General features: G+C 45.8%; 2 protein-coding genes across 7 annotated transcripts in view; one reads left to right on the top strand and one right to left on the bottom strand.

The window, feature by feature from the left end:
* RAB23 (RAB23, member RAS oncogene family) overlaps positions 1 to 10,278 on the bottom strand; it is a 32,450-nt gene extending 22,172 nt beyond the window's left edge. Inside the window, exons 1-4 of one of the 6 annotated variants that reach the window (XM_044291832.1) lie at positions 10,153 to 10,197; positions 9,854 to 9,952; positions 5,896 to 5,996; positions 5,535 to 5,780 (exon numbers count right to left, since the gene is read on the bottom strand). In XM_044291832.1, coding sequence (XP_044147767.1) covers positions 5,535 to 5,557 — 23 coding nt within the window. In that variant the 5' untranslated portion in view covers positions 5,558 to 5,780; positions 5,896 to 5,996; positions 9,854 to 9,952; positions 10,153 to 10,197. Of the gene's footprint in view, positions 1 to 5,534; positions 5,865 to 5,895; positions 6,301 to 9,853; positions 9,953 to 10,152 lie in introns of those variants that run through there. The other 5 variants (XM_044291830.1, XM_044291836.1, XM_044291831.1 and 2 more) reach the window with 5 other exon arrangements.
* A 206-nt stretch (positions 10,279 to 10,484) lies between these two features.
* Positions 10,485 to 11,976, top strand: CEP43 (centrosomal protein 43). The gene has a single exon (XM_044290676.1). It carries the CDS (start codon positions 10,580 to 10,582, stop codon positions 11,684 to 11,686), a length of 1,107 nt encoding a protein of 368 aa, XP_044146611.1. The 5' UTR covers positions 10,485 to 10,579; the 3' UTR covers positions 11,687 to 11,976.
* Positions 11,977 to 12,171: the final 195 nt, after the last annotated feature.

Raw genomic sequence — 12,171 nt, 5'->3', positions numbered from 1 at the left:
AGAGTGTGTCACAAGAGGGGGATACGGAAGGACACCACAACTCAATGTGACACGTGCCCCGATCATCCGGGCCTCTGCATTATCGATTGCTTCAGGGAGTATCACACTTCCATGGAGTACTAAATTTTTATAATCCCCAACAGTTCACTAGAGAACATAAAACACTATGGCTCTCAGACTTTGGAGACACGAAAACAATTTTTCTTTCCCCAAAAAATATTAGTTTTAGTGCAGGCATCCTCAAACTGCGGCCCTCCAGATGTTGTAAAACTATAACTCCCAGCATGCCCAGACAACCTACAGCCATCATCAGGGCATGGTGGGAATTGTAGTTTTACAACATCTGGAGGGCCGCAGTTTTAGGATGCCTGCTTAGTGTCTCCAAAGTCTGAGAGCCATACATATTGGGCATCGTCGCGTGCGTAAAAGTCGTCGCTATAAAAATAACTTTTTACCAAACGCCTCGGATGAACGGTGTTAAAAATATAAAATAAAAACACCTATTTTTGGGCAAAATTTAAATTTAAATCCATTTTGCCGGTAATAAAGCAAGGGTTAACAGCCAAACAAAACTAAACATTTATTGCCCCAATTCTGTAGTTTGCAGAAACACCCCATATGTGGTCGTAAATGGCTATATAGCCGCACGGCAGGGCATAGAACGAAGGGAACTCCATACGGTTTCTGGAAGGCAGATTTTGATGGACAGTTTTTTTTTTTTACACCATGTCCCATTAGAAGCCCCCCCTGATGTAGCCTAGACTAGAAACTCCAAAAAAGTGACCCCATCTAAGAAACTACACCCCTCAAGGTATTCAAAAATTACTTTACAAACTATGTTAACCCTTTAGGTGTTCCACAAAACTAAATAGCGAATGTAGAAACAATTTTAGAATTACATTTTTTTGTTACATTGCCTCAAAAAAGAGTAATATAGAGCAACCAAAAATCTAATTTACCCCAAAAATTGTCCCAAAACAACAACCACCTTATCCCGTAGTTTCCTAGATGGGGTCACTTTTATGGAGTTTCTACTCTAGGGGTGCATCAGGGGGCTTGAAAGGGTACATGGTGTAAATAAACCAGTCCAGCAAAATCTGCCTTCCAAAAACCGTATGGCGTTCCCCTTCTTCTATGTCCTGCCGTTTAGCCAAATAGTTTACGACCACATTTGGGGTGTTTTTGCAAACTACAGAATCAGGGCAACCCATTTTGAGTTTTGTTTGGCAGTTAACCCTTGTTTTACTCCTGGAAAAAACTGATTATATTGGAAAATTTTCCAAAAAATAGAAATTTCAAAATTGTTTCTCCATCTGCCATTAACTCTTGTGGAACACCTAAAGGGTTAACAAAGTTTGTAAACCCAGTTTTGAATACCTTGAGGGGTGTACTTTCTTAGATGGAGTCACTTTTTTGAAATTTCTATTCTAGGGGTGCAACAGGGGGCTTCAAATGGGACATGGTATAAACAAAACCAGTCCTGCAAAATCTGCCTTCCAAAACCCATATGGTGTTCCCCTCCTTCTATGTGCTACCGTTCGGCCAAACAGTAGTTTACGACCACATATGGGGTGTTTTTGCAAACTACAGAATCAGGGCAACCCATTTTGAGTGTTGTTTGGCAGTTAACCCTTGTTTTACTCCTGGAAAAAATTGATTATATTGGAAAATTTTCCCAAAAATAGAAATTTCAAAATTGTTTCTCCATCTGCCATTAACTCTTGTGGAACACCTAAGGGGTTAACAAAGTTTGTAAACCCAGTTTTGAATACCTTGAGGGGTGTACTTTCTTAGATGGAGTCACTTTTTTGAAATTTCTATTCTAGGGGTGCAACAGGGGGCTTCAAATGGGACATGGTATAAACAAAACCAGTCCAGCAAAATCTGCCTTCCAAAACCCATATGGTGTTCCCCTCCTTCTATGTGCTCCCGTTCGGCCAAATAGTAGTTTACGACCACATATGGGGTGTTTCTGTAAACTACAGAATCAGGGCAACCCATTTTGAGTGTTGTTTGGCAGTTAACCCTTGTTTTACTCCTGGAAAAAATTGATTATATTGGAAAATTTTCCAAAAAATAGAAATTTCAAAATTGTTTCTCCATCTGCCATTAACTCTTGTGGAACACCTAAAGGGTTAACAAAGTTTGTAAACCCAGTTTTGAATACCTTGAGGGGTGTACTTTCTTAGATGGAGTCACTTTTTTGAAATTTCTATTCTAGGGGTGCAACAGGGGGCTTCAAATGGGACATGGTATAAACAAAACCAGTCCTGCAAAATCTGCCTTCCAAAACCCATATGGTGTTCCCCTCCTTCTATGTGCTACCGTTCGGCCAAACAGTAGTTTACGACCACATATGGGGTGTTTCTGCAAACTACAGAATCAGGGCAACCCATTTTGAGTGTTGTTTGGCAGTTAACCCTTGTTTTACTCCTGGAAAAAATTGATTATATTGGAAAATTTTCCAAAAAATAGAAATTTCAAAATTGTTTCTCCATCTGCCATCAACTCTTGTGGAAGACCTAAAGGGTTAATAAAGTTTGAAAAAACAGTTTTGAATACCTTGAGGGGTGTAGTTTCTAGAATGGGGTCATTTTTGGGAGGTTTCTATTATCTAAGCCTCACAATATGACTGCAAACCTGAACTGGTCCATAAAAAGTGGGATTTTGAAGATTTCTCAAAAATTTCAAAATTTGCTTCTAAACTTCTAAGCCTTGTAACATCCCCAAAAAATAAAATATCATTCCCAAAATGCTACAAACATGAAGTAGACATATGGGGAATGTAAAGTCATCACAATTTTTGGGGGTATTACTATGTATTACAGAAGTAGAGAAACTGAAACTTTGAAATTTGCTAATTTTTCAAAATTTTTGGTAAAAAATGTATTTTTTTATGCAAAAAAATTAACTTTTTTGACCCAATTTTAGCAGTGTCATGAAGTACAATATGTGACGAAAAAACAATCTCAGAACGGCCTGGGTAAGTCGAAGCGTTTTAAAGTTATGAGCACTTAAAGTGACACTGGTCAGATTTGCAAAAAATGGCCTGGTCCTTAAGGTGAAAATGAGCCTGGTCCTTAAGGGGTTAAAGGTGTTATCTCATTTCAGTAAATGTAATTTATCATATAGACAACATTAATACAAGGAACTTACTAATGTATTGTGATTGGCCATATTGCCTCCTACACTGGCTTGACTCCTTTTTCCATCACATTACACACTGCTCATATCCAGGGGTTATGACCACATAGCAATCTAGGCGTGGTGGCCATGCTTGTACACTATAGGAAAAAGTGCTGGCCTATGCACACTCTCGCAGTGCCGGCCACCAGAGAGGCTAGCACCTTTTCCTATAGTGTGCGTGCACGTCCACCGTTGATGGACTGCAGGGTGGTCGTAACCATGGATGCAGCATGTTGCACTGCCACACCATCATTACTTGCAATGTCGCTGTTTAGCCATACTGCAAAGTGAGTCTCTAGTTTTGCTAAACCAACGCATCTGCAGAGTGACTATAGGGGCCGTTCTTCCACGTGGGAAATGAGTAATGCTCCATTTCCCCTGCGTTGGTGCTGAAGGGAAGTCGAACACCTGCCGATGGGTTCCCTACAGATTACAGCTTATCATTAGGGGGTCCCAGCAGTGTAACACCTTGGAATCATCCCTTTATCGACACCAACTCTTACATTTAACCTCGATTCCGGTTTTTTTATAGACATTTCTTTAAAGAGGTTATCCGGGAAAAGATATTTCTGACTTGGGGTCTATTCACACGTCCGCAGTGTATTGCGGACAAGAATAGGACATGTTCTATTTTTTTCGGGAGCTGCGGACCGGAAGTACGGGGCCGCGGACCGGAAATGCAGATGCAGACAGCATCGGCTGAAGGTTCCCTCCTGAATTCAATTGTAATACCGTCCTCAGGATGATGATATATCTTCATAGTGTGGGGCTGGCGGCAGTATTTTGTGCTGTACTGGGGTATTTGGGGCGGTATTTTGTTCTGCACTACAGTACTGCTGGCACTGCCTACTTGTGTTGCCCGACATCACATTTTTTTTGCTGAACCATTGAAATGAATGGTTCCGTATATATATGGAACTAAAAAAAACGGCCCGTATACGGAACGCAAAAAAAGTTTGCGTGAACGAGCCCTAAGGATAACCCCTTTAAGATTATAAAAAGCTTTGTGACTTATTTCCGCATTCAGGAACATGAAAGCTGCATGTACATGTAGAGCGAAATATCACTTTATATGGAAAGAAAAGTTGTGGCATAAGTTTTCAGGGTCCTAATACAAATGGGGTGAATCCATTTTACTGCTCCAATGCTGTGTGAACAGAATAACTTATGTAGTTATTGTAGGCATTGTACACAATCTGCCTCTGAGGCTACGGCCCTTTTCCATCACACTCCATCCAGGTGACCAGCAAAATGATCTAATACTGCGCTCATTTCCCCAAACCTGAGAGGCGCAGAAAGTGACCTGTCAACACTGCTTCTATCCAAACATGAAATATGAACGCGGGGATTCTGCTCCTGGATGGCTCACTTCCTAAGATCAGGTGTCCAGGCATAACAGGGTTCCTGCTGGTGAAATGTGGGCTTGTAATCTTTAGACTTCAGATCTTCATTCTGCTTAGGGCTCATGCACACGACTGTTTTCTGTTTTGTGGTCCGCCAAACACGGCTAACGGATGTGAGCATTCCGTGGAACAGAACAGCTAGCCCCCAATAGAACAGTCCTATCCTTGTCCGTAATGCGGACAATAATAGGACGTGTTCTATTTATTTTTTCTCGGAACAGCCATGTGGACATACGGAATGCACATCGACTCATTTTCGGTTTTTTGGGTCCCCGTTAAAGTGAAGGTTCCACATATGGGCCGAAAAAAAAAAAAAAAAGGAATGGACACAGAAAAAAAATAATTATAATTTGTGTGCATGAGCTAAAGATACACCACATGTAGAAAATGCATAAGAGAAATATAAAAAACCTAGACAGTCCTCCCCTAGTTAGATCATATCCTGTATCATACTGGAAGAATATATAAGAACTTATATTACATGTTCTCCCCTTCATCTCACAACCGTCTCTGGCTGTAAAGTGGCCGCACCAGTCCTCAACACTCTGCGTGACCCTACCCTAGGGGTCCGCTCACATGGTGGATTCTGAAAGTGCGCCTCCAAAAATCAGTGCGGAATCTCCACTGATCCAAAGATGATGAAATGTATGAGGGGTTAGCAGCAATCTATGGCACTGCAACTGTACTGCAACTCCCAGCATGCTCCATTCTCTTCTATAGGCAGCCAAGCAAGCGTGCATGTTGAGAGTTGCAGTTTCTCCACAGCTGGCATGCTGGAGATTGCCGATTCCAAAGTTACATGAATATTACAAAAAATATAGTGCAATTCCATGAATCGAGCATTGGATACTCCAGAAAGCTGGATAATCTGACACAGAACAGCAATAGAATGGGAATGTTCACAAGACCAGAAGCAAAAGGCTGAGCAGATAGAGGTAAAACTACCTTGAATAAACAGACGAGGACATTATAGGGCTTCCTTCCCGTACGTCCCGTTACAAGTGGTCTCCATAGTCCCACAGGTTCCGATTACAAGGAACTGACCCACGTAGAACACAAATGGATCTTTGGAAAGCACTGGGCGGCTCAGTCATGGATGATTCCCGGGATGTTTCACATTCACCAGCAAAATATTTTTGTTGGAAACATATGTTCAGGGCGTTAACACAAGAAGACCTCACGATTTCCAATCTGCTGCATACAAGAGAAATCTGAACGAGTGCCTGGAAGGATATCCAGATATCTGCCGCACCGAGACACAAAACATGAATCTTCAAGTGTCTACAGACAAAGAGATTGTACTCACCAGACTCTGCAGCCACATGCACGGTGGGTCAATGCTCCCCAGGTGGCGGATTTATACAGTACGCCTCAGCTGCAGGACCGTTACCATAGTAAGGTCAGAGGCTAAACAGAAACTACATTAGGACAGACACGTGGGCAAATCCCTCCACCTAAAGTCAACAGGAAATGGGTGACACCTTCAGGTCCAGCACACCCTGGACACCACTGTGTTGTGGGAACATTTTAGCACCAGGTGGTTGGAGGAAGTGATATGGGCCTACCATGACAACAAAGACTCTAGGCATTATTACATACAAATAAAAAGGGTTTTCAATACGTTGCCTCAATGTCTGAACGCCGCAGGTCCCAAATGTGAAGTGGGCTCTGTCCACAATCAGTCACATGTGTTTAAGTGGACCGCGCGATTTCTGTTGGTAACTTCTCAGGTTCAAACCATCCAATTTTGCGCATATGGGTAAAAACATCAGACTCCACAAAGATCTTCCTCTCACAGAGAGCCCTGTGGAGTATCAAAGACCGCACCGTAGTGAAGTACTGTAGACACTATTCACATGCACTTGTATTTGTTATACTCACAAGCGCCCGAGAAAATGCGGGCACATCAAACACATTCGCCCCCAGTTTCGCTAAATTGTTTATGTCCCTTTGGGAGAAGGAGAAGATTAGCCCATATTTGTTCAAAATATCTCAGTTTGGTAAACTAATCATCTGGAGGAGATATGACGGGAAGGGGACAGACGGGGTCTGGAAGACTTTACTGCGGCGCTAAATGTAAATGATTGGAACTTAAAATTCACCAGCACCATTAGCAATGTAGCAGTGAATTTTCTGGACCTGACTATATTTGTCGACGGTGGTATTCTTAAGACAAAAACTTTTTTTTTTTTTTTTTTTTTAAGGATACAGGTGTAAATGGCTATATTGACATGGAAAGTTGCCATTATGGCCCATGGCTTCACAATATCACTAAGGGACAGATAAAAAGGATCTATCGTAATTGTACTGACGTGACAGACTAGAGAACAAAGCCAGATTAGACAGGACAAATTCATAGAAAAAAAATTATTCGAGGGAAGAACTAACAACTTGTAGTTGAATTATAGAGGAGAAAGGAAAAATGAGGGGTAAGGAAGGATTGAAAAATAACAAAAGATTTCCGCTTTACATTTTTTGCGCAGTACACCAGGCATGCCGGCCTTATAAAGAATGCCATCAGAAATAATTGTACAGTATTGAAAAATGATCCTGTCCTGGGAAAGGAAATCCCCGACCGCCCCGGAGATTATTTTTAGAAAAGCCCCAAACCTTAGGAATCATTTAGAGCGCAGTGCGATCCCCATAGATACTGGAAAACAAAAGCAAGATACATTTGTATGGTGTGGGTTCTGCCTTCCATGCAGGAATAGGAACAAGAAAGGGAGGTTGAAAATGGTGTCTATGATCCATTCGAATAAAAGAAATAAGGACCAAAAAATGTAAGGAGAAATTACATGTGAAAGTTCAGGGGTGGACTACATGCTGGAGTGCCTGTGTGGCCTCCAGTATGTGGGCCGCACGATGAGAAAGCTTAGCACACAAATACAAGAACATATAAGGAACATTAAAAAAGGTTTATAAACACATGGGGTCTCGCCACAGTTTAAACCGCTCACCAGAAAACCCCTAGAGGACTTTTGTTTGCTGGGGTGGAATTAGTGAAGGGGAATTGGCGCGGGGGTGGGGATTTGATACTATTGCAAACATTGATCAACCAGAGGTGAAATGGATGTACGAGTTGGACACGATCCAACCACAGGGATTGAATGTGGAGTGTGATGCGACATCGTGCCTGACATAACAAGATAACAAGAGACATATTTGACGGTAACACTCTTTTCTTTACGCTGTACCCTGTTGTGAGTAATGAATGAATGGAAACGGCTGCATCTCACGGTAGGTTCTCCAAGGATTGGTCAGGTATGTACCACCTGGATGCATGAAGGTCAATGATGTGTGGAAGGGAGTTTATGAACGGGATATCCCGTAAATGAAAATGTATATTTGTGTAGTTTTTATAAAAAGAATGGTAGGGTAGCTACCCTTAATATGAGGGGATTAGTTTTATATACAGTACAGACCAAAAGTTTGGACACACCTTCTCATTCAAAGAGTTTTCTTTATTTTCATGACTATGAAAATTGTAGATTCACACTGAAGGCATCAAAACTATGAATTAACACATGTGGAATTATATACATAACAAAAAAGTGTGAAACAACTGAAAATATGTCATATTCTAGGTTCTTCAAAGTAGCCACCTTTTGCTTTGATTACTGCTTTGCACACTCTTGGCATTCTCTTGATGAGCTTCAAGAGGTAGTCACCTGAAATCTACGCTTGTGAGTATAATAAAAAAAAAAATTTAGGCAAAGTGTTTGCAGTCCTTCACTATTGGAGCGGATTTCTCTTCTGTAGAATTAACCATGGGAGAGAGACACGAGAAGTCATATGTGTTTGATGTGCCCGCATTTTCTCCGGCGCTTGTGAGTATAACAAATACAAGTGCATGTGAATAGTGTCTACAGTACTTCACTATTGGCGCGGTCTTTGATACTCCACAGGGCTCTCTGTGAGAGGAAGATATTTGTGGAATCTGATGTTTTTACCCATATGCACAAAATTGGATGTTTTGAAATTGAGAAGTTACCAACAAAAATCGTGCGGTCCACGTATACGCATTATTACATGCAAAGTATATTTTATACTGACGTCTGTAACCAGTTCCTTAGGCCGGTTTTCTGGAGGTGGCCTATGGCTTGTACACTGGAGAAGAGGAAGCAGGTTTCCTCCAGCCCTGACGGCTTCCCCAGATTATACATGTGGACCCGGGGTTTCACAAGCACACGCTACACTGCCCTATACAGATGCCCGGGTACCACACTGCCCTATGGAGGAGCCCACTGAGAAGCAGGATTCCTCCAGCCCTGATGGCTTCCCCCGATTATACATGTGGACCCGGGGCTTCACAAGCATACGCTACACTGCCCTATACAAATGCCTGGGTACCACACTGCCCTATGGAGGAGCCCACTGAGAAGCAGGTTTCCTCCAGCCCTGACGGCTTCCCCAGATTATACATATGGACCCGGGGCTTCATAAGCATACGCTACACTGCCCTATACAGATGCCGGGGTACCACACTGCCCTATGGAGGAGCCCACTGAGAAGCAGGATTCCTCCAGCCCTGACGGCTTCCCCAGATTATACATATGGACCCTGGGCTTCATAAGCATACGCTACACTGCCCTATACAGATGCCGGGGTACCACACTGCCCTATGGAGGAGCCAACTGAGAAGCAGGTTTCCTCCAGCCCTGACGGCTTCCCCCCGATTATACATGTGGACCCGGGGCTTCACAAGCATACGCTACACTGCCCTATACAGATGCCGGGGTACCACACTGCCCTAAGGAGGAGCCCACTGAGAAGCAGGTTTCCTCCAGCCCTGACGGCTTCCCCCGATTATATATGTGGACCCGGGGCTTCACAAGCATACGCTACACTGCCCTATACAGATGTCGGGGTACCACACTGCCCTATGGAGGAGCCCACTGAGTAGCAGGATTCCTCCAGCCCTGATGGCTTCCCCCGATTATACATATGGACCCGGGGCTTCACAAGCATACGCTACACTGCCCTATACAGATGCCGGGGTACCACACTGCCCTATGGAGGAGCCCACTGAGAAGCAGGTTTGCTCCAGCCAGGCTAGGTTCTTCGGTACTGGTGACCACCGATAGTCATCTCTTGTGGAGACCACTCAGTCTAGCTGGGAAGAGGATGGGGGGGGGGGGGGTTCTTGCTGACAGCCATCATCCCAGAGGTAGGTTACATAAAGTAGCATCCTAGCGAACAGACTGCGACAGACTAAGTAAAAAGTGGCCATTTGCAGGGCGAGTCCCGGGGACGCTGTAACTTACTGTCCAGGCTCTTCTCTATGGCAGTTCCTATGGGGGGGCTCCAGAGTGGTCACCAGCTCCACCAGTTGTGTAACCATAGCAATTCATATGATGTGATCACTGTATACAGAGAGTGGTGGTGACATAACAGGGTAATCAGAACATAGCAGCCATCACACAGGAGGATCAGACATCTATAGGGACAGGCCAGAGGCTGCATCACAGACAGCAGTGATCTTATGTGTCAGAAGATTAAGTGATCGGAGCCACACCAACAAGTGTAGAAAACCCCACCCATCCCACCAATCCCCGGATCCTACCCTGCTCCCGGCAGCCAGCTCCCGGTGCCTCACTTCCACGCTCTGCGCCGCTCGGTTGCCAAGCGCCCGGGGAACGCGGGGAGGGCTGAAATGAGACACACAGACCACAAGCCCAGAGTAGCTGAGCCGTAGAGACAATCGATTTTTTTCTCTGCGTCGTGCAGCTACACGTAATGCCTTGGAGGGCGGAGCTTTATGTTGCTAGGTTACTAGTGACTGAAGGCAGCGTTCAGCGAAGCCGTCTTGGCGCTCAAACCTGGCGCTTTCTGACGTCAGAAGCCCCGCCCCGCCGCCCACTGCTCTTTTCTAGGTTCCCCCTGCCAGCGGCGCGCGGTGTGATTGGCCGTTTGGAGACGTTGACAGATCCACGCTCGATAAGCTCGGCAATCTTCCCTTAGTAGGTGGTGAGTGGAGCCGCTCGGCAGGGATGTCTGCGGCGGAGGAGGACACGGAGCTGAGGGATCTGCTCATCCACACATTGGAGAATAACGGCGTCCTGAACAAGATAAAGGCCGAGCTGCGGGCGTCCGTCTTCCTGGCGCTGGAGGAGCAGGAGCGGGCGGAGAACAAGCCTTCCCTCATCAACGAGAGTCTCCGGCAGTTCCTGGCCACTAGAGATGGCCGCCTGGTAGCCGGCCTGATCACGGACTTCCTGCAGCACTTCCACCTGGACTTCACCCTGGCCGTGCTGCAGCCTGAAGCCTGCCTGCCCAGCGCTCCGGACGAGCGGACGTCAACCTGCCGAGAGCTGGGGCTCCCCGTGTCCAAGGCGCCGCTGCTCCTGGAGCTGGTCAGACAATCCCAGCGGAGAGATGCGGCGCGGCCTGTGCCGCAGGAGCTGCCCCCGGAGGACCTCGAGGAGGCGCAGGCCAAGTTCAAGCAGTGCCGCCGGGGAGATTCCCGGGAGGTCGGCGGGGAGGAGCTGCGGGCGCTCTTGGCGGACCTCTGCCCGCACTTCAGCCGGAGCATGCTGGACAGGTACATGGCGGACGAGCTGGCGGGCAGGGGCGGCGTGGATGAGCAGGGCTTCCTGGCCATGTATCGGCGGCTCTTCATGCAGTGCAGGAGCGTGGTGACCCGTGACCTGCCTCCCGGCGCCCAGCCCCATGGAGACCCCTCCAAGACCGACCTCCGGCAGGAGGAAGACGACCTAGAGGGAGACTCTTTCTTTGATGACCCTATACCCAAGCCCGAGAAAACATATGGCTGGAAGGAGGAGAGCAATGGGGCCCATCCAGGGGCCACACACTCGCAGAGCTCCCTGTCAGGGTCAACTAAGGTTAGTGATCAGGACGGAGATGGCTCACTGAAGGAGCTGAGGTCCCCCTTTGAGAAGGCTGCCAATGAGGAGGACTACATGGATGACTTCCACAGCAGCAGTCAGCGCTCTGAGCTCAGTATAGGAGAGGACCTGGAGGAGGAGCTGTCTGTGGATGACCTGACTGCCAGTGACCACAAGCTGGAGGAGCTCACCTTGGACAACTCCATCTCCCACCTCAGTGATGTGGCGGACTACCTGGAGGATATCTCGTGAGAGGTCGGACATGTCTGCTCTGGCGTTAAGAGGCTTGTTACACTGCGTGGTTATATCCAGGAGAAAAGATGCCGCCATCTGGTTGGCGAAATGGTCAGAAGTTATCTACAAAAGATACCCATTAGACTAAGTTCTGGTTACTGTGACATCTTCTCGTGGTGCTCCTCCAGATCTGCTGTGATGATGGATACTGGTCATCTGTTGGGTTCCACCATATGTAGAAGAATTAGACATATTTTTGGTATATAGACTCAGGTATAAAAATAAAATATTTTACAACTTGTTCTTTATGGAAGCATTGGTTTAGTTATGTCAGCAGCTGCATAAAAGTGTAGGTGATCACAGGGGTCTTCATGTCTGCGGGAAGTGAGATTGTTAGAAGATGCCCCAGACTTATCACGGTGGCTCGGGCTGGACGATAGATCTGGTGCAGGGGTGGACCCTTGTCTAACTTCATACCACCTGCTTCATGCACTTGACCTTGT

Source organism: Bufo gargarizans, chromosome 4, assembly GCF_014858855.1.
Source record: "Bufo gargarizans isolate SCDJY-AF-19 chromosome 4, ASM1485885v1, whole genome shotgun sequence".
Taxonomy (NCBI): Eukaryota; Metazoa; Chordata; class Amphibia; order Anura; family Bufonidae; genus Bufo; species Bufo gargarizans.
The sequence above is the reverse complement of the archived record's forward strand: the minus strand, read 5'-3'. Positions and strand labels throughout refer to the sequence as shown.